Source organism: Sus scrofa, chromosome 13, assembly GCF_054392235.1.
Source record: "Sus scrofa isolate SSC_HxYL_T2T_F1_AM1 chromosome 13, Sscrofa_HxYL_maternal_Yorkshire_Landrace_v2.0, whole genome shotgun sequence".
Taxonomy (NCBI): Eukaryota; Metazoa; Chordata; class Mammalia; order Artiodactyla; family Suidae; genus Sus; species Sus scrofa.
In genome coordinates this window covers 198,212,648-198,234,877 of record NC_139395.1, presented here as the reverse complement: position 1 = coordinate 198,234,877, position 22,230 = coordinate 198,212,648, and the positions used below count along the sequence as shown (strand labels likewise).

The 22,230-nt window shown below is 37.1% G+C and overlaps 1 protein-coding gene across 23 annotated transcripts in view; it reads right to left on the bottom strand.

The window, feature by feature from the left end:
* Positions 1-22,230, bottom strand: part of CHODL (chondrolectin) — a 414,807-nt gene that overhangs the window by 21,023 nt on the left and 371,554 nt on the right. For 5 of the 23 annotated variants that reach the window (XR_014825017.1, XR_014825018.1, XM_013981208.3 and 2 more), the window contains exon 1: positions 298-522. The exons of the other annotated variants lie outside the window; for them this stretch is intronic. Coding sequence is in view for 3 of the 5 variants with exons in the window: in XM_013981208.3 (XP_013836662.1) it covers positions 298-376 (79 nt within the window). In the remaining 2 variants the exon portion in view is untranslated. Of the gene's footprint in view, positions 1-297; positions 523-22,230 lie in introns of those variants that run through there. 23 annotated transcript variants of the gene reach the window in all.

Here is a 22,230-nt window from a genome sequence, read left to right as displayed (position 1 = left end):
TAGAAAACGCTGTACTTGCTCAGGATGAAGCGGAGCTCGCTTCGCGGCTACTAAACAGGCACTTAAAAAAAAAAAAAAAAAGAAAAGAAAAGAAAAGAACTTTTTGCTCTATGGGACTAGGGAGAAAGCAGAACACAGACAATTTCCCCCCATTTCCTCCGGCCCCCTATCTACCCTGCACCGGTTTTCACCCCTCCTCCCCTCAAAGCCTCCACCCCAAGGCAGGCTGCCCCAACCACTCTCCCTGGCGCCCCCCTTGGCTCCGGCACTCCGCTCGGCGGGCGGTCCGGGACTCACCGCTGACCACCCGGCGGCCGAAGGCTCCGTGGCCGCAGAGCAGCGCAGCGCCCAGCAGCAGAGAGATCACGCGGCTCATCGCGGTGGGGCGGTAGTGGCAGCAGCAGCAGGTGTGGTGTGGAGCAAAGGTGGCCTCTGCTTGCCGCGCAGCCGGGGTTCTAACCCCACAGCCTCCCTGCCTCCTGGCGGGCCCTACTCAGGCCGCCCGAACCCAGCTGCCCGCCCCCCTGCACGCATCGCCTCTGGCTGGTGCTGGCGCCCTGGTGCCGCGCGCGGATGTGCTGGGTTAGAGCGCACAACCCTGCTAGTTTCAGGAGAGGCAACAGAAGTTAGGGGTCCGATGTCTCTCCCGGGGATGAAGAGGGAGAGCAGGAGCTTGGGTTTGGACCACACCACCCCCTTTGCTCCTCTCAGCCTCTGGCTAATGAGGAACTGAGCTCATGTGCCCTGGTCGTGACTCCCACAGCAGCAGCGGCTCTGCACTGGAGGCGCCGTTTTATATACCCACATCCCGTGGTTCCAACCCCTTGCTAGTAATAATTTTTAACTACTTCGTCTCTCCTGCCACGCTGAGCATCCTGGCCCCTCCCTTAAAAACTGGAGCCACTTTGAAAACAGTCCAGTCAGCAGCCCCACCTCCTCCTGGTCTCCTCTTTCCATTCCCTAGCAGACTCGATACTCATTTGTGTAAAATGTGATAGCTTTGCTATTAAACTCTGGCAAAAGTTGGATCCATTTGGTTTTCTCAAAGATTAATGTCCATGGGGATGCCAAGTTGTGGGGCCTTTCTTTTTTGTGCTAAATTGCTTGATCATATGTATTGCTAGATGCAGGGCACTAGCCACTATTTAAGATGGATTGGCGGAGTGGGAGCCAAAACCAGCTCAGTGAATTATATAATGTGGCAGGTTTTTCCCCACCTAGGTTCTGCAATTAGATTACTTCCAAGCAGGTTGTTTGACTAAATTGCCACCGGAGTAAATTGAAGAGAATATTTGAAGCATAGTTTTTCCAACTGATTTCATTTTCAGTATTTTGTAGCTCTAGAGAAAAACATTAACACAAAATAAATTTTCTGAATAGTTGGGAATTTCCTGGATATAAAGGGACATATTTCTTCGTGATCATCTATCCATGACCTATGGTTTACATTAGAAGTAAACTGATCTAAAACCTACAAAGGTGCTTTTCCATAGCCTGACTTGGTCTTTATTATAACAGCCCCAAGAGTATTGACAAGTTCATGATAGTTTCATCTATATCTAGTCCATGATAGGAACCCTGAGGATGCTTTCATAGTGAGCTTCAGTAGAATTGGTATTTTGCCATTGCAATGCTTTAAATGTACCCAGATTTGTTAAAAAAAAAAAAAAATCCTTTGGTTTTAATGGGTGGTACACCTGTAACACCTCCTTGTCTTTGGTCTTCATAAACCACAAGTACACCCTAAACATTTGTTGGACTGTTTTCTTGGAAAAGAATGTCAATCTTGCTATAGTAAAGTCTTAAAGAATAAGGAATTTTAACAATTAAAAATATTTTAAAGATTATTATGTCCACCCTACTCCAAAAGGAGAATTCCAAAATAATTATGCCTATCATTTCATTTTCCTTATATAGCTATAAAAATACTAACATATTCCAGGGTCATGGGCAATTAATAAATCATGTAAAAGACATGGATTTTGTGAGTTCCACTGTTAGCTAAAGGTCCAAAGGAAACAGGCATTGCTGGGACTTTGAATGGAAAGTATAAATCCCCAAAGCAGTGGAGATATATGAGGCTCAGCCCTGTAAATCACGTCAAAGAGCATCACTGGGTGTGGCTGTCATCAGAAAGTTGCTCCAGCGGCTCCCAGCTCAGTGTGGAGGAAGAAATGTAATAATGACTGTGTGTGTAATAGTGGGAGGATGAATGAGTGCAAAGGGTAGCATGGAGGGCTGAGGAATTAGGTCTTTTTGCAGGAATTCTCTAGCTGCCTCCAGTTTGAGCGTGATGGTCCTCATTGACTAAGGACCTGAGACTGCTCCAAGCCCCTTCAGAACTGGGTAGGACTTTGAATGGGAGCTCCTTTCTCTTTTCATGTCATCTTACCTCCAGATACCTGTGTGACTCAGAGCTATCATGGAAAGGTCCCTGATTGGGAAAGAATGCCAGTGGATTATAAAATAAGCATAGGGTATAATTTTCTACATATGGATGACCTCCCTCCCGAATGGTTCCAATGCCTAAAAAGCCGGCAAGTCCTTCAAGTCATTATTGGCAAGGGGGCCCGATGGTTTTCCTACTTCAGAAAATTCAAAATATATTAGTAACCATATCCTCAATAAGGTTTCAAAAGCTTCCTAGGATAGTTCTTATTTCTAGGTTAGGATTATATCAGTTTAGGTTGGCCACACCCATTAATTAGGGCTACTCAACAGCTATACTGGTAGCTGTTTGACTGATCAGAACAACAATTAGTAAACACTCTTTTTAGATATGTTTTTAAGGAGACCATCTGATAAGACCAGGTTTTTTCCTTTGTTCTTCCATCATTAAAAAAATGGATGGATCCTCATTAAATTCAGAGAGCACGTTTTGGGTAGTCATAGAATATCAGTGACACTTGATTTTCTCTTTGAAGAGCATGCAGCAGAGGGTCTCTTTTTTTTTTAATAGTAGAAGACAAAATTTTCAATAACATTTCCTTTTAAAAATGTTATAAAGTTATTGGAATTTATGGAAAAACAACAAATATTACTTTTTTAAACAAATTACTACCATTGTTGTTCCCTGTGGATATGCACAAACATATCGCAAGAGACAAATGACTTTCTCACAGCAAATACATTTTAGTTCCAGAAGTTTAACTGCTTTTGGATCAGTCAGGAGATGAGGACTCCCTCCAAAGCCACCAAGAGAACCCAAAGTTAAATAAAGAATGTTTGTTCATGTGTAGAACTGGGCTTTCAGATTCCCTGAAAGCAAGGAGTTGACAAGACCATGTGGCTGGCAAATCAGGAGAGAAGTATGTTGTAAGTTAAGATTCTTTGTCCAGTTTAAAAAAAAAATCCAATGAGAACTTCAAACTGATTAGGCTAAGGAGTTCATCATTGGTTCAACAACCCAAAACATTATCTCTCCCGGTCACTAAACAGAAAGGTGATCTCAGTAAGAGTGATTCCAAAGACATCTCAGGCATGAGTCAAATACTCAGTCTCCCGAAGCTCTGAAGCATCAATTGAACAACAACATTAGGAGTCCGAAGTCTTGAAAAGTGACATCAGGGCCCTTAATAGTACACTATGGGATCTGTATGCCCCAAATATTCAACGTACTCCTTCATTCTCCCTATTCCTGCTCAAATGTCTGTGATCCCAGTGAGCATTTGTTTTGTATGTCCATTAATAAGCCTCTAGGACAGACAGTCTGAATTCCAGGCACTGATTTGCATTCAGTGGCTTCTCACTTGGGCAACTCTATATAGAGACTTCAGCCTCAATCACAGCAGGGTACATCATGTGTGTTCCTGAACAGAATGTGACAAATGTGGTTCTCTCATTCAGTTTGGGCTGCTATAACAAAGCACCATAGATGGGTGGTTATAATCCACAGAAATTTAGTTCTCGCAGTTCTCAAGGCTTCCGCATGGTCAGCTTCTAGAGTGGGCACTCTTCTGGGTTTCCGACTGCCAAATTCTGGTTAGGCTCTCACATGAAGGAAAGACGGCCAAAGAGCTCCCTGGGGTCTCTTTGATTTGGACACTGGTGTCATTCAGGAGGGCCCCACTTTCAGACCTAATAACCGCTCCAAGGTCCCACCCCCAAATACTATCACATTGGGGATATAATTTCAACATGTGAATTTGGAGAAGGATACAAACTTTCAGTCCATGGCAATGGGCTACAAAGGGGATTTATTTAGAATTATTACAACTTTATATTAATGTAGTTATTGGAATCTGAACATAACTAATTTATTCATTCTATGAATAAACAGAATTTATTTATTCTATTATTATTCTATTATTCTACAAATAGAAATTTGTTCTATTATTCTATTATTATTAAATTAAAAAAGTGATTATTTAAAGATGGTAAATGATTCTCCTGAGGACTCTCAATAACACTGCCAGGATATAATAAAATATTTGAAAGTGGGAAAAAAAAAACTGTTAGAATAGAACTGCTTCAGCAGCAGGCAAAAACTGTTTCTTCCCTTTTTTTCCCCCCCTAAATAATGGTTAGCTGTCACCTCCAGGAAGAGACCACTGAATCCAAAGTGTTTCCTTTCAATTCCTCAGAGGTGACACCTTGGCATCTGTGCAGGCCTGTAACTGGCTCAGATGCAGGGATGAGCAATTGGTCAAATTCCCCCCAGACTGACTTGTTCTTGTCAAAAGCATGTCCGTGCTATGGAACCATGACCTGCCTCCTTGAGAGCCTGGTTCAACTCTTCCTCATAAGCCCAGGAGAAGCCAGTCTTTATGGAGCTATCTTAGGAGCTTCATTGCTCACAATGCTGTTTGAAATTAAATTAGATACACTCCAAAAACCTGCCTTCCTAGCATTTAAAGTTTAAATTTAGGAACTACTGAGTCTGCCATGTGTTTTGACCATTCAGGCGGTGAGTGTAAAAACATTTATGGAACTCAATTACTAAAAGTATATGTTATCAGCTCTGAAGAATCATATGAATTTATGTGAATATATAATTAAATATAAACTTAGTAAATTAAAATTTCCTTTTAGTGCTTCTTTATTAATTGAAAGCAATGCACTTGGTACCACTATTATCCATCTAGCATGGGCCAATACTTTTTATTCTAATCTTGGCTAAATACCGCATCTGGTCCTAACATACGTTAATACTAACAAGCAAAACTGAGCTAATTAAGCCAAAGAAAGTATGAGCTAAACTCATCTTTGATTCAGGTGTCTGGCCTGAAATATCCTGGTATGTAATTGACAAACTCTTCATTGACTATTGTAATATGGAAAAATTACTTGGCCGGCAGAACCATTAATCCAAATTTGTAGTTAATATGAACTTGAGCAAATTTCTTTTTTTTTTTTTTTTTTTTTTTTTTTTGGTTTTCACTGTATATCGTTGAAGCTCTGTGCCTCCTGACTAAATGGCATTCCACCCCAAGACTATTTCATAAGTTTTTCAAATCTTAATCTTTGTGTGCACTAAGAATTATCTCCAGCCAGAATAAGTCATAATATATATAAATACGTATACATGCACACTAATTTTCCAGATGTTTACAGATACAAGTTTAATTTTAAATGTCAGTAAATTCATAAAACTTTTTTCCATCTATTTTTGATCAATTATTTACTTAAAGAACAATTGTTATAATGTGGGGGCATGAAAAATATGTTTGTTAAAAATAAGATTTTATAGTCAGAGAGGGTGGGAATCATTAAATTAAACAATTTCTAAAGTCTTTTTCAGATTTATTTATTTTTTGTATTTTAGGGCCACACCCACGGCATATGGAGTTTCCCAGGCTAGGGCTCCATTTGGAGCTGTAGCCGCTGGCCTGCCCCAGAGCCACAGCAATGCAGGATTCGAGCCGCATCTGTGACCTACGCCACAGCCCAAGCAGTGCCAGATCCTTAACCCACTGATCAAGGCCAGGGATTGAACCCGCTGCGTCCTCATGGATGCTAGCAGGGTTAGTTAACCACTGAGCCATGACAGGAACTCCTTTTTCAGCTTTATAATTTTCTCTCTCTCTTATGTTAGGAAAATCTAACACTTTTCTGCCTTCATTTTTTTCCTTTTTTTCTCCCTCCCCCCCTTCTCCCCCTCTTTCTATGAAAAAGACAATGTCAATTTATAATGAATGGTTACACTCTCTTATTTGATTTCCAAGTTAATCAGAAGATAGGAGCCCTGGAAAATTTTCCATGATCCTTTGAGTAACAGATCGATATATCGCAGATGCTACACAAATGGAAAGTCCAAACAAAGCAAAATAAACCTGAGTGCCAAGTTAGTGAAAGAAAATCCAACTAAGAGACCATAAAACCATAAATGAATATTTGATGAGCCCAGATTTTTTTCTATGAAAAGTGCTCCATTTTACTTAAAAGGAAAGTATAATAGAGGAATAGCTACAAACCTAGAAAATACAAAATATGCCTTTATTGTATTCACAAATATTCAGTGTTTCTCCAAATATACCACATGACTAGAAAACAATGGTGTCAGAGCAGTCATAATAGCAATAAGCTGGGTTATGTGGAATGACATATAGAGAGAATTTGGGGGCAAAACAAAGGTATTAGGACAAAAAAATCAATTTAAATGTCCTTCTGGAGATATATCTGTCACTTCAGTATTTGTTCATACACAGTTTCTTAGGGTAAAGGCTTATGTGCCAAATGCATGTGTATACTGCAACACAGCAAAATGGAAATTTTGGGAAAGGAACATACCGTCAGGTAATATAGCTATCAGCATCCATAAAAGTTTCTTTATCCTCTAGACTATGCTTTCTAAAATGTATACAAGCTATCATTTATTTGTAATAAAGTCTAAATATTCTGCATTGTAAAGAAACCCTTTTAAAATAAACCTGGACAGAAAGGGGAAAAAAGGCAAAAGTACATTTCTACTGTCAAATCCCTTACAGCAGAAAAAAATAAACTGACCACATTATATAAGGAATTGATGCTTAATATTTCTCTCCAAAGAGTGGACACAAAGATTCATAAGGCAGCCTTAATTTTCAAGAGCTTTTAAGAACATCAGAGAGGAAAGAAATCACCATGAATCTATTAGCTAAGTACCTTCTATTTTTCTTCTAACAGGAAGGAGTCATTGAATCTGATACTAATTTTTTTTAAATGCTTTAGATTTTTAAAGATTTGTGAAGTCAAATAATACAATAATCGCAAAAAGATATAAAGTTCTTTATATAAAACTGGGATGATCGTTGTGGAATCAGTCAGGTCCATCTGCACTGGGGCTCATTAGCATGTAACTCCAATGACTTTGAAAAAAATAAATACAGTGGAAGGCAGAGGTAAGCCTGGGTATCTTCATCGCCTAATTATCCCCCCCTCCACACACCGACATCAACCCCTCCCTAAACACAGTACTTCATATGGCTTACTCTCCCAAGCCGAAGGCCACTAGAATGCTGGGGTCTTCTCCCAGATTCTACACTGATTTCTCTAACCCAAGTAAATAGTTCAGGGGGCTAAGATGCTCTTTATGATGATCATAAAATAAGTGAGGAAAATATTCTTCTCTTTCTGCCTAGATCTGCAGAAAGACCTTCCTTGACCACAGAATCCAAGTCCACCACTGCTTATCTCTCTCCCAGTTTATTTCCGACTGCACTGGTTATTCATTCAACATACATTTAATGAACATATATTAATTTTTCTGTTAAAATTGGGGGTATCCTTATTCAGTTATTTAATGTTTGTCTGTCACTACTAGATTATAAATTCTGAGCTGGTTTCTACCAATAGGTACCTGATAAATATGTATTAGGTAAATAGATCAAAGAAGGAATGAATCTCTGCATTATGTTTTGTTTTGTTTTTAACTGTCACCTGAAGCCAGATATTGGAACTTCTCCATTTTCCTTGTCTGCTCACAGGAATGAGGGTGGTGGGGGTGGGGGAGACCTTGGATAGTGGCATTCGGCATAGAAAGGACAATCTCCTCTCCTCCATATTACCTCAACCCCTTGTCAGAGGTGAAAGGATGCTTCTGCAATTCTGAAGAACCCTTCAAAGCCTTATGTTCCTTTACTGATACTGAAGGATGTTAGACTTGCAAAGGGAAAGGTTTTCTACATCACTTACATTCAAGAATCTTGGTAAATTAGTACAACCACTACAGAGAATAGTATGGAGGGTCCTTAAAAAAACTAAAAATAGAGCTACCATATGTTCCAACAATTCTACTCCTGGGCATATATCTAGAGAAAACAATAATTTGAAAAGATGCATGTACCCCAGTGTTCATTGCAGTGCTAACTATAATAGCAAAGGTAATGGAAGCAACCTAAATGTCCATTGACAGAGGCATGGATAAAGAAGATGGGGTATACATCCACAATGGAATATTACTCAGCCATAAACAAGAATGAAATAATGCCATATGCAGCCACATGTATTGACCTTAAGATTATCATATTAAGTGATGTAAGTCTAACAGAGAAAGACAAATATCTTGTTATTACTTACATGTAAAATCTTCAAAAAATGATACAAATGAACTTATTTACAAAACAGAAAGACTCACAGGCCTTGAAAACGAACTTATTACTAAAGGGAGAAAGTGGGGGAAGGGATAAATTAGGAGTTTGGGGTTAACATATACACATTACTATACATAAAAGATAACAAGGACTTACTACATAGCACAGAGAACTCTACTCAATATTCTCTAATAACCTAGGTGGGAAAAGAATCTGAAAAAGAAAAGATATATGTATACGCATAGCTGAATCACTTTTTTGTACATCTGAAACATGATATTGTAAATCAACTATACTCCAACATAAAATAAAAATTAAAAAATTATCTTAGTTTAAACCTTTCCTCCCTATTCTGTAGAAATTGCAGAGTCCCCCATTTTAGCTATAGGTATTTTTTGTGAGAGAGTATGAACATGAATCCAAAATTCAGATGTATCTTCCTAGACGGTGATGTTAGAGACTGAATTTTGTTTTTCCATCTTCACATAGCTATGTCCTCCTGTTAAGTAATGTCTTCCATGAATCTTGTGACCACACATCCTGATTTGCCTGGCAAAAGTTCTCCTTTACCTGGAACAATACCTGTCTACACCTTGATGGCTATCACCTACTAAATGAAGCTTATTTTTTTAATTTCCAGAAAAAAGATTTTCCTGCTCTGATTTTTTAAAAATATTATGTGACATTTCTTCTCCAATAGTTAGTTGGGTACATTATGTCTTTTTGTGTAGACACATCAATCTCTTTTAGGGGAAGATTAAATGTGATAAAATATCCTATATCCCAGCACTAGGAATTCATAAATGTTGACTTCAATTAAGAGTTTTCAAAAACTTACAGATTAAAATTATGGAATAATATTTTACCTATCTGAATGTTAATATAAAATATTACTATTTGTATATATTGTTATACATTGTTCACTATGTGAATATAAGCTACTGAAGATATCTTAAAAATATCAATAGAAAATATGCAGTTATTGTTCAAACGGTTATTTGGAGATCATGCCAAAATTATTAGAATGTAAAATTTATTTATCAAATTGTTGTGACCATTGAATTATAAAACTACCTATTCTTTTGCTAAGCCCCACAACTGCAATTTCTAGTGTGGTATTGAGGTAAAATCCAAAAAGAAACAGAAAGCACCAAAAACCAAGTGGCCATGATGACCATGCTTCCTTCCAAAGAAATCTTAGCAAGACATTTTGTGGAACACTTAGCGTTTACAAAACACACTTTGAAAACCAGAGTTTCAATCAATAAACAACTATCACATCCTGAATGAAGGGTCAAAATGTTCAGAATCTACCAAAAGCAAACAAAGCTCAAACAGATGAAAAAAAAGGCTTTTGAGATTCAGAAAAAATGGAGTGTTGACACATTTGATAACCAGCATATGATGCAAATATAACTGGGAATTCTAAATCGATATGATTTTAAGGGAGAAAATCCCCTTAAAATTTTTGAACCCTTGAGAATTTCACATTTCTCCCTGGATTTATAAAAATTAAAAAAGATTATCATCTAGCTAAATATGAACTATTTGTCTTTTCTGTTTCACCTTTAATGTCCTAGTTTCCAATTGCTGTTCTAAGTTGTCATAGCAACAAAATGCTATTTTCAATAAATTTCAGTAGAAAACCTGTGCAGAACACCTAATTTATTATAAGTGGAATGTATTTACTTGGTTGCAGTATGACAGATTTTTTTACTTTTTTAAAGAATTATTGGATCATATTATTCCTGATGACTACTACTTCTTAAAACTTTTATGACATAAAGTAACTTCTACAGTTCATAGACCCTAATAGGAATGACTTCAGTGCATACATACCTGTAGTCAATCCAAAGAGTTGACTGGAATTTAGGTTTCATCTTCCCCTACCCCAGTACACTCAATTATCCTATATATCAACATGTTGTTTGAAATATAGATTTCTCATACATTATTTTAATGTCTTAATTTGCTTCCACTATATATATGCACACACATATACACATATACTTGTAGAAAACATAAGACAACTCTTAGAAGAAAAAATTTATCCATAATGCCACCACCAAAAACTGCTATTTCAAAAATAAACAGGTTTTTACATATTCTATTGCACAAAAGCTTTCAATTACATACTGCCCAACAGAATAAAATTTGAATTCCTTTGTCTTGCATCCGAAGTCTTTGAAAAGTTGACCCTCTTTACTTTTCTAGATTCATTTCCACTTCCTACTTTCACAAATCAGCCAGCACCAACAACCAGGTGGCTGACAGTCTCTACATTTTCTCACCTCAGTGCACACTTCTACAATATTTCCCACCTTTCCATGACTGTCTCTTTTGCTATAGCTATCAAAACCACTGGCTCTTCTTTTGTCAAAAAGCACCATCTCAGATCATTCTCTTGCCCTTCCCAAATGGATAAAACTTACTCATCTTGTCCTTGAATAAAATCTACCTTGTAGAATGTTTCACATTGTCAATTTTCACAAGTTATCTCCTTATGTGTATGTATTTTACTTTCTCAACTGGAAGGTAAGTGCCTTCAGAAACTGCACCATGTTTAGTGTGTCTTTTTTCCAACCCAGTAACAATGTTGTCTGTTTCATTTACTATAAGAGCCTTCAGAGCAGAAGTCATGTTCCAGATCCTTCCTGCCTTCCAGTGACATGCTTTGACAATTCACTTTGCACCTCTGCCTTATCAGACATATAAGAACACTGTGCAGATTAAAGACAAAGGGATGTATTGTCCACTGCCTCTTCTTTTAACTATATTATCTTCTTTTATCCCAGATATTGTATCATCGTTACAAACAACCACTTATTTCATCAGTCATCTATCAAAGGAGACCTGAGTGTACACTCAAAACGTACATAAGGAAAGTTGTAAAAAAAATGGGTTCAGAGCTAGGAAACAATACCAGAAATCCAAGTGTTTCTTTTTGCTTGACTACCAGCCATGCCACCTTGATAAGACAGGAGGAAACATTCTACACTCTTATGTCCTTTTCCTACACACCTAAGGAAGTCACCTGATGTCCTTCCAGAAACATGATTATGTTACCAAGTATGCCCTGTGGAGAACAGTCTGCATTCATCTGGCTAACACCCACTTTCCACTCTCAGGGCAACTCTGACAGCAATCAGAGGGTAAAAGTAGAGCATCTGAATGAGGAATATGAGTTTTCACACAAGTAGCTTATTTATTGTCATTAAAGTTAAAAATAAATGTGATTTGCTTCTTGCACTTATATTAATGCACACAGTCAACCAAGAGCCTTGGGCATTGCAAATTTCTTTATCTGAGCATTTTAAAAAGTTAAGCCTTATTGATTCATTGTATGAATAATATAATTTGGAATCTCATTCTCTGATATATCACCAAAGAATTAAAATATCATGCATTCTGCATTATGTGTTTTTTTGGAAATTGTGGTCAGACCATAGACAGTATTTATTGACTTAAACTTTTAAACCTTGATAGATTTATTATTTTAAGTCACAGTGTAGAGTAATAAATAATACAATTTTGAATATGAAATCTTCTCATTGGCACTTTAGGAGAGCAGAAAAAGGAATGCATAATGGCTTACCAGAAGTAGCATAACCATTGTGAGCTAAGGCCAAATTATCTTAGTAAAAAATATACGTACATGATCCAAAATATTTGGTTTGGTATTTTAGTTAAATATTAGCTGGACTGTTAAAGATAAAGTCAGGTCTTCATAACAGATAATGTTATTGGAGTCTATCAATCTTTCTTAGGAGGAGAATAACAATAATATCAGTTTATAGTTATTGCATTCAGAACAGCACTATTCTAAAAGGTTCGCATATGTTAACCCACTGCATCCTCACAAAAGTCTTATGACACCCTTGTTGTCCCCATTTTGAAGATAAAGAAACTGAGGCACCAGGATGCTAAGTAACTTGCCCAAGGATTTACACAGCTAAAAGATGACATCTGGGATTTATCTCAGGCAGTCAGGCTATAAAATATGTGCTTTTTAAAAAGTTTTTAAAATTAAATATTATATTTGTCTTTCTCCTTCTGACTTACTTCACTTAGTATGAGAATCTCTAGTTACATCTACATTGCCACAAATGGTATTATTTTGTTCTTTTTCATGGCTGAGTAGTATTCCATCATATATATGTACCATATCTTCTTAATCCATTCATCTGTCAGTAGACATTTAGACTGTTTCCATGTCTTGGCTATTGTGAATAGTGCTGCTATGAACATAGGAGTCCATGTATCTTTTTGAATTGTAATTTTGTCTGGATATATGCCCAGGAGTTGGACTGGTGGATCATATGATAGTTCTATATTTACTTGTCTGAGGAACTTCCACACTATTCTCCATAATGTTTTACCAATTTATAGAATATGTGCTCTCTACACAACATCAAACAAATCACCTCTCAAGAATAAGCCCTCATGAGCACTACATATGGAAAGCTTAGAACCTCCCCTAGCCACTGTTTCCCAAGACAGTAGACTTTTTTTCCATTCCACATATCTAATCCTCTACCCATACCATGGCCATTCACCAACTCTAGTTAAAAGTAAGCCAAAAGCAAGCCAGTGTTTCCCAAGGATGATATAGATGGCTTTTGGTGAAATTTTCAAAACTTTTAATAGTTATATATTTACTTTTATGTGCATTCAGAAATCAACATAATTAGCACATCAAAAATAAGACATTACTACTTGAACTAGGCTGAACAAAATAGTGAATAATTTAGATCATTTTAAAGAAAAAAATATTAAGTAAGTAATAGGACAAATGGGGCCGAAATTTTGGAGATGGGAATTTTCTGAACATTCACCTCAGTGGTGCTTTCTTCTGAGAGCTAAATCTCCAGATAAACCAGCCCTGGAGTGTCTCAGTTAAACTCAGGCAGAATTATTCTAGCGGTGTCTCCTTTGCCACCATTTTCTTATATGAAACTTTGAGCTCTCTTGTGTCACAACCACGCATGGTCACCCAGGCAGTCATACCCATTATTTAGTGGTGATCATTCCAAATAGAAGCCTAACTAGAACCCAGTGAGGCTCACGTCTCTTTTATTTTCAGAACAGCTAGCCAGGCCTTTCTGGGGAGGCCTAAGGAGCAAACAAGGATAAACATGAATAGAGATGGAAAGGAAAAGGGAATTGTAACAGTTGGGAGACCAAAAAGGGAAGGCACCTGTTCTGTGCTGAGCGGTTTCTTAAGCATTGTACCAACCAGCTAGCTTACTCTCCAAATAACTCCCAAATGAGGGCACCGTAGTCCCTCTTTTACAGATAAAGATACCAAAGCCCACAAAGCAAGCAGGATGTGGCACCAGGCTCTTTGCTTCTGAAGTTGGAGAACTGCACTGTACTGTGCAGTAGAGACTAAAGAAGGGAAACAATACCTAGAGGATGAAATGAAGCTGAAAGAGACCTTGAAAAGGTAAATCTCAAATCCTCTCTCTAGTAGATTAAAAATTAAAATAAGGCCAAGCCAAATGATCATGCACCCAGACCTGGATATGGATATTCAAATGGCCAGTTCAGTGTTCCCTCTAGCACCCTTTTCGGAATGGCTTGGGTATTGGCTGGAAGGAGGAACTGAAGACGATGCTTAAATTAAGTCAAATGGAAGGAAGTCCTGCTATGCCAAGTCACAGAGTCAGTACGCGCCCAATGGCCGGCAGCCACGGAAACAATTTCTGCTGAATGCGTTATAAAATAAATAGATTCCTGCGGGTAACTCTCCAAGCAGTGTCATTTTATGATGTTGGAACCAAAAATATTGAGCACTTTAGCAGACTGACAGGGTGAGGAGTTAACCATTACCTCATCAAAATCTTTATTAGAAGTACTGCTACTTTATGGTAACACTGATTGGTGCTTTTTAAATTTTAAAAGTTGAGTAAATTTGTGTCTTCAAAGACACTACAACAGACATTCTCCCCACTGAACTACCAAATCACCAACCAAAGGACCATTTTTGTCCTCATATTCCCCAAATGTCTTGCCCACGGTTGAGGATATTATAAATGTTTACTGAACTGAATCAAATGTGTTATAAAGGTTGAAACACCTGTGCAGAAATAAATGAAGATCCTCTAAATGTAAGTGAAAGAAAAAGCATAAAATAAAAAAAGCATTTGTATTTCTAACAGTTTGTATTTATCTTCTTTTATTGCTACCTTTTGAGAACATCATTAACATAAAAATCATTTTGGCCAATTATGATGAAAATTATGCCAAAATTATAACTCTGCTACTCAATGATTCATAGTCATGTTTTACCTTCTTGATTGGTATTTTAATACATAATGCTGCTATCAAGAGGCATATTAACCCACCTTGTAACTCCAGTCTTCTTTGACCAAACTTCTTATTTATAAAATGATACTAGACAAACTTTGTTAATTTCTTTGCCTTTATGAGTATTTACCCTACTTTGTCTTCTAACATTTTATAATTATAAAGCCATATTATCGAGAGTCAATGAGCATCAGAGATAATGAAATCCAAGTCATCACAAGCCTAAATACTTGAAATTCTATTTAGCTTTTATTTCCTTTTTTCCCTTTTGTAGCCATCACAAAAATGAAAGGCTATTTCATTTAAAAGGTCACAATTTCACAACAAGGAACTAATAATGCTAATTTTGTAGCCCTGAGCCCCTCATTATAAATAATCTTTTCAAGGTAATAAAGCAAACAACTGTCTGTGGCCTACAATATGAGTGATTTTTGTTTTGCCCTTTTTTTTTGGTATGTTCTACTCCTTTACAGCTCTTTTCTCTGCAAGTAATTTTCTAGCAAAGCCAGTTTTGGGTGAAACTAGAACTGTGAAGATCCTGAATGGCATTGAGGAAATTACCCAAGGGAACAAAGGAGAATATTGTAAAGGTAATAGCTTCCTCTCAGGATAAGTTTAGAATTTCTTCCCCCCTAAAGTCCACACCATTTCATTTGGCTACAGCACACCTGATCACTGAGATAGACTGTACTATTTTACAAATATTTACTCTCTACTCACATCTTCTATGACAGAAGTAAAATTACCCATTTAATTGATTTCGCAGTTTTTGGCCACATGACTTACTTTGGCCAACAGAATGAGAGATGTGACAAGCCAAATACAATAAAAACTTCTACTGTGCATGGCCAGTGTCTCTTGCTCTTTTGCACTTTAGCTCTTTCCACAAGGAAAGATCTCTTGCAGGTGGCATCTGCTCCTTCAACCTGGGTTGCAGGATAACAGACATGTTGCACCAACCTGATCCTCTGTGACAATAATAGAAGCAAGCTCCCACAGCCAACCCACAGGACCATTTGTGGGAATTAACTGTAGGTTGTTGTAAGTTACCAGCATGCTTTTATCCATTGTTATATACTGTCAGCATAGCAAAAACAAACTAATACAGAAATTGATACCAAAAGTGGGTTGCCTGAAGGAAAATGTAAAATCTGTGACATTGGTTTTGGGACCAGGTATGGGTAGCGAGGAAACTACACATTTTTAGATTATCCTGTTCTATTCACCATGGAATGGTTGGGGTCAGAGAGGGGTAGCTATCATGTAGAGATTATCCCAAGATTTTCAACTTCAAGTCTGATTCCATAAAAGCATACATCTTTGAGAAGAGAAAGACATCTTCACTGGCATCTGGGTGAATGTATTTTGTGGGTAAAAGAAAGGAAAGTTAATATTTATCATCCTAAGAACGAATTATGAGTAGATTGTATAATTACACTTCTTCCTACCCCACCACTGAAGGAGTACATGTACCTTTCTGTTCTATTGACATTTGCCTGGATTAGGTGGTTGGCCTTGACCAAAAGGAATATGATGGCATATGAAATACTCAGAGGCTTTAAATGTGCTTATGTGTTTTGGTTTGGCTTCTTTTCTATTCCTTTCTGCCATGAGAAGAATATGTGCTAGGGAGTTCCCACTGTGGTACAGTGGGTTAATGAATCAGTTTGTCTCTACAGAGGCGCTGATTTGATTCCCCAGCCTGGCACAGTGGGTTAAGGATCTGGTATTGCTGCAGCTGTGGTATAGGTTACAACTCCCACCCAGATTTGATCCCTGGCCCAGAAACTTCCATATGCCATGAATGTGGCCAAAAAATAAAAAAAAAAAATTAAAAATAAAAGAATATTGGTAGTTAGCTAATGTTTACTCAAGCTACACCCTGGAGTGACAGATATACTAGACAGACCTAAGTGTACCTGGAGCCAAGAGAAGAGATGCCTGCTAGCAGACCTGTGAGTAAGGAAAAAATGCTTTTTGATGTGAGCCATGGAAGTATTGGGGTTGTTATATGATATAATCACAGAAAATCTGACTAATATCACAATAATGTGTCAGTGATCTACACACATGAGAAAACAAAAGTGACATTTCCCCCAATCTTGCTTACACCCCCTTTTTCATAGGCGTAATTTTTACATTTTTATTTGTTGTTCTGCTTCATCATGCTAAAAAAACAAAAACAAAAAAAACCACACACACTTATTCCGGTATCTGTTTCATACACTGAAAGGTCAACCTTGAGGTCAACCTTGCTATTCCCCTAAATAAATTTCACAGACCTTTAATCTGAGAGAATTTGTCTTTTATGATATATTAGGAAGGTGCTGCTTTAGCCATTGCTTTCATTTGGTGATCTAAAACACAAAATTTTTGTGATTGCATCTAGCAGCAACCTCATTAATTACCCTATATATGTTTTATCTCATGATATCAATGTTTTTAGTTGAAATGAAGCATCTTCTGTTTTACAATAATCCTAAAGCTCATTGATCAAAACTCAAGAGAAAAAAATCTTTGATAAACCAAGTAATTTAAATGAAAGAAGTCAGGCACAGTAGATATTAGGATTTGAAGATTTAAGAATCCTCTTCTAGCTGTTTACAGAATTAGCAAGAGGATTAGGTTGGCCCGTGAGCACCTTTTCATGCCAAAATAGACACGAGGGAACTGAAAACACAGCTGGGATACTTGGATTATGTGTGTGACAACCCCTCGAGGAACTGCCAGCCAGATGCCCACAGAAAAGCCAGCATTCCTTGTACAGCAGAGACATGAAACTAATGATGCGTTCCATGATGCAGCCACTGAGATAAAACCATCTGTTGGTTTATTCGCCCACCATTTTGTCACTATAGATGAACATTAAGAAAAAAAAACATGGCACAAAAAACAATTTACATGGGAGGTTTGGGGTATGGAGACACTCCCTAATGACTATACACATCTATAAATTTGAAACTGCCGATCACTGTGCTGTCTTAGGTTGCACCGTCCACACATTACATCTGTGACCCCAGCAGGATGAAAAATTAAAATTAAACTATTGGCTGCAGTAAGCCATCAGAATAATTAATCAGTATAAAATGCTGATGTGCCCCATAAGAAGCCTTGAGAAAAGTCAATCAGATTCATATCAGGAGTTTTTCAGAATCATGAACAAATAGCATTGCCCTACAGAATGGCTATGTTTGATCTCATCAAATGAAAAGACAAAAAACTGAAAAATCAGAAGTCCAATCATAGCCAACCTATTCTGAGGACTCACAGAGTAGTAAGACTCTTAATAGTCACTTCAACACAAAAGCCTTGGTGTTTTAGAAAGCTAGAAATTTCCATCACAAAGCAATATTTTAACCTACCTTTAGTTTTGCAAATGTATCTACCCAACAAAGCATTGTAGAGACTTGTAAATTTTCCAGTTAATCTATACTATAAATGAATAATAACACTTCCTAAATCATTACAATTTAGAAAATATTTTATATAATTTTATAGGCATACCTCAGAGATATGGCAGGTGCAGTTCCGGACCACCACAATAAAGCAAATATCACAATAAAATGAGTCACATGGATCTTTTGGTTTCCCTGTGCATATAAAAATTATATTCACACTACACTGTAGTTTATTAAGTGTGCAAGGACATGATGTATCAAAAAACAATGTACATACCTTAATTAAAAAATACTTTGCTGCTAAAAAAAAAAAAATGCTAACCATCATGACCTTCAGGGAGTCAGAGTGGTAACATCAAAGACCACTGATCACAGATCACCATAACAAATGTAATAATGACAATGTTTGAAATACTGCAGCAAGAATTATCAAAATGTGGGAGTTCCCGTTGTAGCGGAAATGAATCTGACTAGGAACAACAAGGTTGCGGGTTCAATCCCTGGCCTCGCTCAGTGGGTTAAGGATCCAGCGTTGTCGTGAGCTGTGGTGTAGGTTGCAGACACAGCTTGGATCTGGTGTTGCTGTGGCTGTGACATAGGCTGGCAGCAACAGCTCCAATTAGACTCCTAGCCAGGGAACCTCCATATGCTGTGGGTGCAGCCCTAAAATGACAAAAAAAAAAAAAAAAAAAAAAAAAGAATTACCAAAATGTGACACAGAGACATGAAGTGAGCAGATGCTGTTGGAAAAATGGTGCTGATAGACACTTAACACATTGTTGCCACAAACCTTCAATTTGTAAAAAAACAAAGAACAATAAAGTAAGGTACGCTTGTATATTTGATTCTATTAACCATCCACAATGTGTTAGATACTATCATCTGTGTTTAAGCATGAGATCTCTGAGACAAGGAGAGAGATACATCCCTTTCTTCCTGCCCCATCACAGAGCTGGTTCTAAGAAGTGAAGAAATGGTTTTTGTTTTGTTTTGCTTATTTGTTTTTATGGCTGCAGGCTATCAGTGGAATCAGAGTTGTAGCTGCCGGCCTATGCCACAGCAACACAGGATCCCGAGATGCCTCTGCAACCTATACCACAGCTTTTCAGCAAGATCCTTAACCCACTGAGCAAGGCCAGGGATCAAACCCACCTTCTCACAGACACTATGTTGGGTTCTTAACCAGCTGAGCCACAATGGGAACTCCAAGAGGTGGTTTCATTTACTAGTTAAATTATCGTGATTTCCCTCTTCATATAAGTATTACATTGATGAAAGTTAAATATTCACTACATACATATAAATATGCTGTCAACATTTTCAATAATTTCAAACTAACTTTCTAATGTAAATATCAGATATGGGAAACCTCGACATTGTTCATATTAAGAACCTTGATTTCATAGCAAAATTATTTGACACAACACCTTTAGAAATTTTTATATTACTTAAGGCAACTATTTTCTTTAAAATCTGTTTCGCAGAAGATGCAGATAAATAAAGTTGACGGACTTAAAATTTTAAAAGCTTTAAGATCAACAAGGATGAACCTTTTCTGAGATATAGCTATAAATTTTTTTCTCTTCAGGAAAAAAAAAACATACTTTTACTGCTTTAAAATAGACTTTAAGCAACTACTTTAAATATATGAATCCATGTATTTGTTTTATTATAAATGACAGGAAACATGAAAATTCCAGAGGTCTATAAGAAAAATCAATTTATACCAAAAAAACCAAGATATTATAGCAACACTTCAATGAGTCTCGCTAAGAGACAGGAAGAGTATCTTCTGTTTAGTATAGAAAATGCAAAACATTTCCTTTCAATTTCAACTCAATTCATCTATAACTTACAATAATGAATCCATCCCTCGGAACTCTGGGAGAAATGAGCAATTCATCTTCCCATGCATGAAGGGGAAGAATCTTTGTGAAAATGATGTACCTCAGTTCTTTCTCCAAAGTTGGCAGCCCTCACACTCATTAAAAAGATGTACTTACAGGGTGGCAAAGTTGACTTTTGGCTCCTGTCCCACATCCCTTAGATCCCTCCTACATAGCCCCCTCCTGCCTTTTCCTCTGAATGTGCTGGATTCTCTTGCTAACAGTATCATCCCTCCAGATGGAATGTATTGTCTATGTGTGTCCATTTACTTTATATGGGTCTTGAGGATAAATGCTCTAAATTGTAAAGAATTAATATCTTAGAGTCATCGTATGCCTGTCTGTCACTATTTGCTTTTCATTAACATGAAATCAAAGGTATTTACTATGAAGTGTAATCCTGTTGCAATTTTCCCCCCGGTTTTTCTGGTTTTCACTCATCTCACCAAAAAGCATTATTCTTATTAGCCTCGTGTTCTTTCAGCCATATTTTAAGCATATACAAGAAAAATATAGAATCTATCTTCTTCACTAGAATTTTTTCTCAAATAACTGAATAACATATAAATGTTTATGTTGCCTTTTTAAAAAATTCACAACATGAGTTCCTGTTGTGGCTCAGTGGTTGACGAATCCAGCTAGGAACCATGAGGTTGTGGGTTCGATCCCTGGCCTTGCTCAGTGGGATAAGGATCCGACGTTGCCCTGAGCTCTGGTGTAAGTTGCAGATGCGGCTCAGATACCGAGTTGCTGTGGCTGTGGCGTAGGCCTGTGGCTACAGCTCCAATAAGACCGCTAGCCTGGGAACCTCCATGTGCCACGGGAGCAGCCCTAGAAAAAAGCCAAAAAAAAAAAAAATTCACAACATATTCTGAAGATTTTGTTTGCATTCAGCTATAATGAGATTTTTCTTTCAAATTGTTAAACTATGCTTCACTTGTATTAACAATATAAGGTCTGTATGTCTCTAACAATAGTTTAAATGTTGAATAGAACAATACCTAATCAAAGGAATGCGAGTCAAAACTGCAATGAGGTATCATCTCACACCAGTCAGAATGGCCACCATCAAAATGTCTACAAATAATAAATGTTGGAGAGGGTGTGGAGAAAAGAGAACATTCCTGTTGGTGAGAATGTAAATTGGTAAAACCGCTATAGAGGACTGTATGGAGAGTCCTTAAAAAACAAAATGTAGAACTATCATATGATCCATTAATTCCACTCCTGGGCATCCATCTGGAGAAAATCTTAATTCAAAAAGATATATGCACCCCAATTTTCACAGGGGTGCTATTTACAAGAGCCAAGACATGGGGGGGGTATTATTCAGCCATAAAAAAAAAAAATGAGATAATGCCATCTTCAGCAACATGGATAGACCTAGAGATAATTGTACTAAGTGAAGTCAGACCGAGGAAGGCAAATATCATATGATATCATTTATACGTGGAATTAAAAAAAATAGAAATGCTGTACAGTAGAAAATTGACAGAACACTGGAAACAACCAGCTACAATGGAAACAAGTAAAAATCATTATATACTAAAAAAAAGATAGAAATGAACTTATTTACAAAACAGAAATAGATTCACAGATATAGAAAACAAACTTAGAGTTACCAAAGGGGAAGGGAGAGAGGGATAAATTGGAAGTAGGGGATTAACAGATGCACACTACATATAACATAAACAATAAGGATTTACTGTATAGCACAGGAAACTGTACCTTATAATAAACTATAATGAATAGAATCAAAAATATATATATATATGCATATATATAGATAACAAAATCACTTGGCTGTACACCTGAAACTAATAATACTGTAAATCAACTGTAAATCAACTGTACTTCAATTTTTAAAAAAGAATAATATCTAACCAAATTACATAATCTGTCTAATAGAAATTTTTCCTCTGGTGGGCAAAGTGAGGTGACATCTACAATAAGCAATTGCCCTTAAATACAAGGCCAGTAGTAAACAAAAGAACTAGCTCTATTTTTTTTAAGAATGACATTTTAAGTGAACATGTGTAGTAAACAAAAGAACTAGCTCTATTTTTTTAAGAATGACAACATTCAGTAGTAAACAAAAGAACTAGCTCTATTTTTTTTAAGAATGAC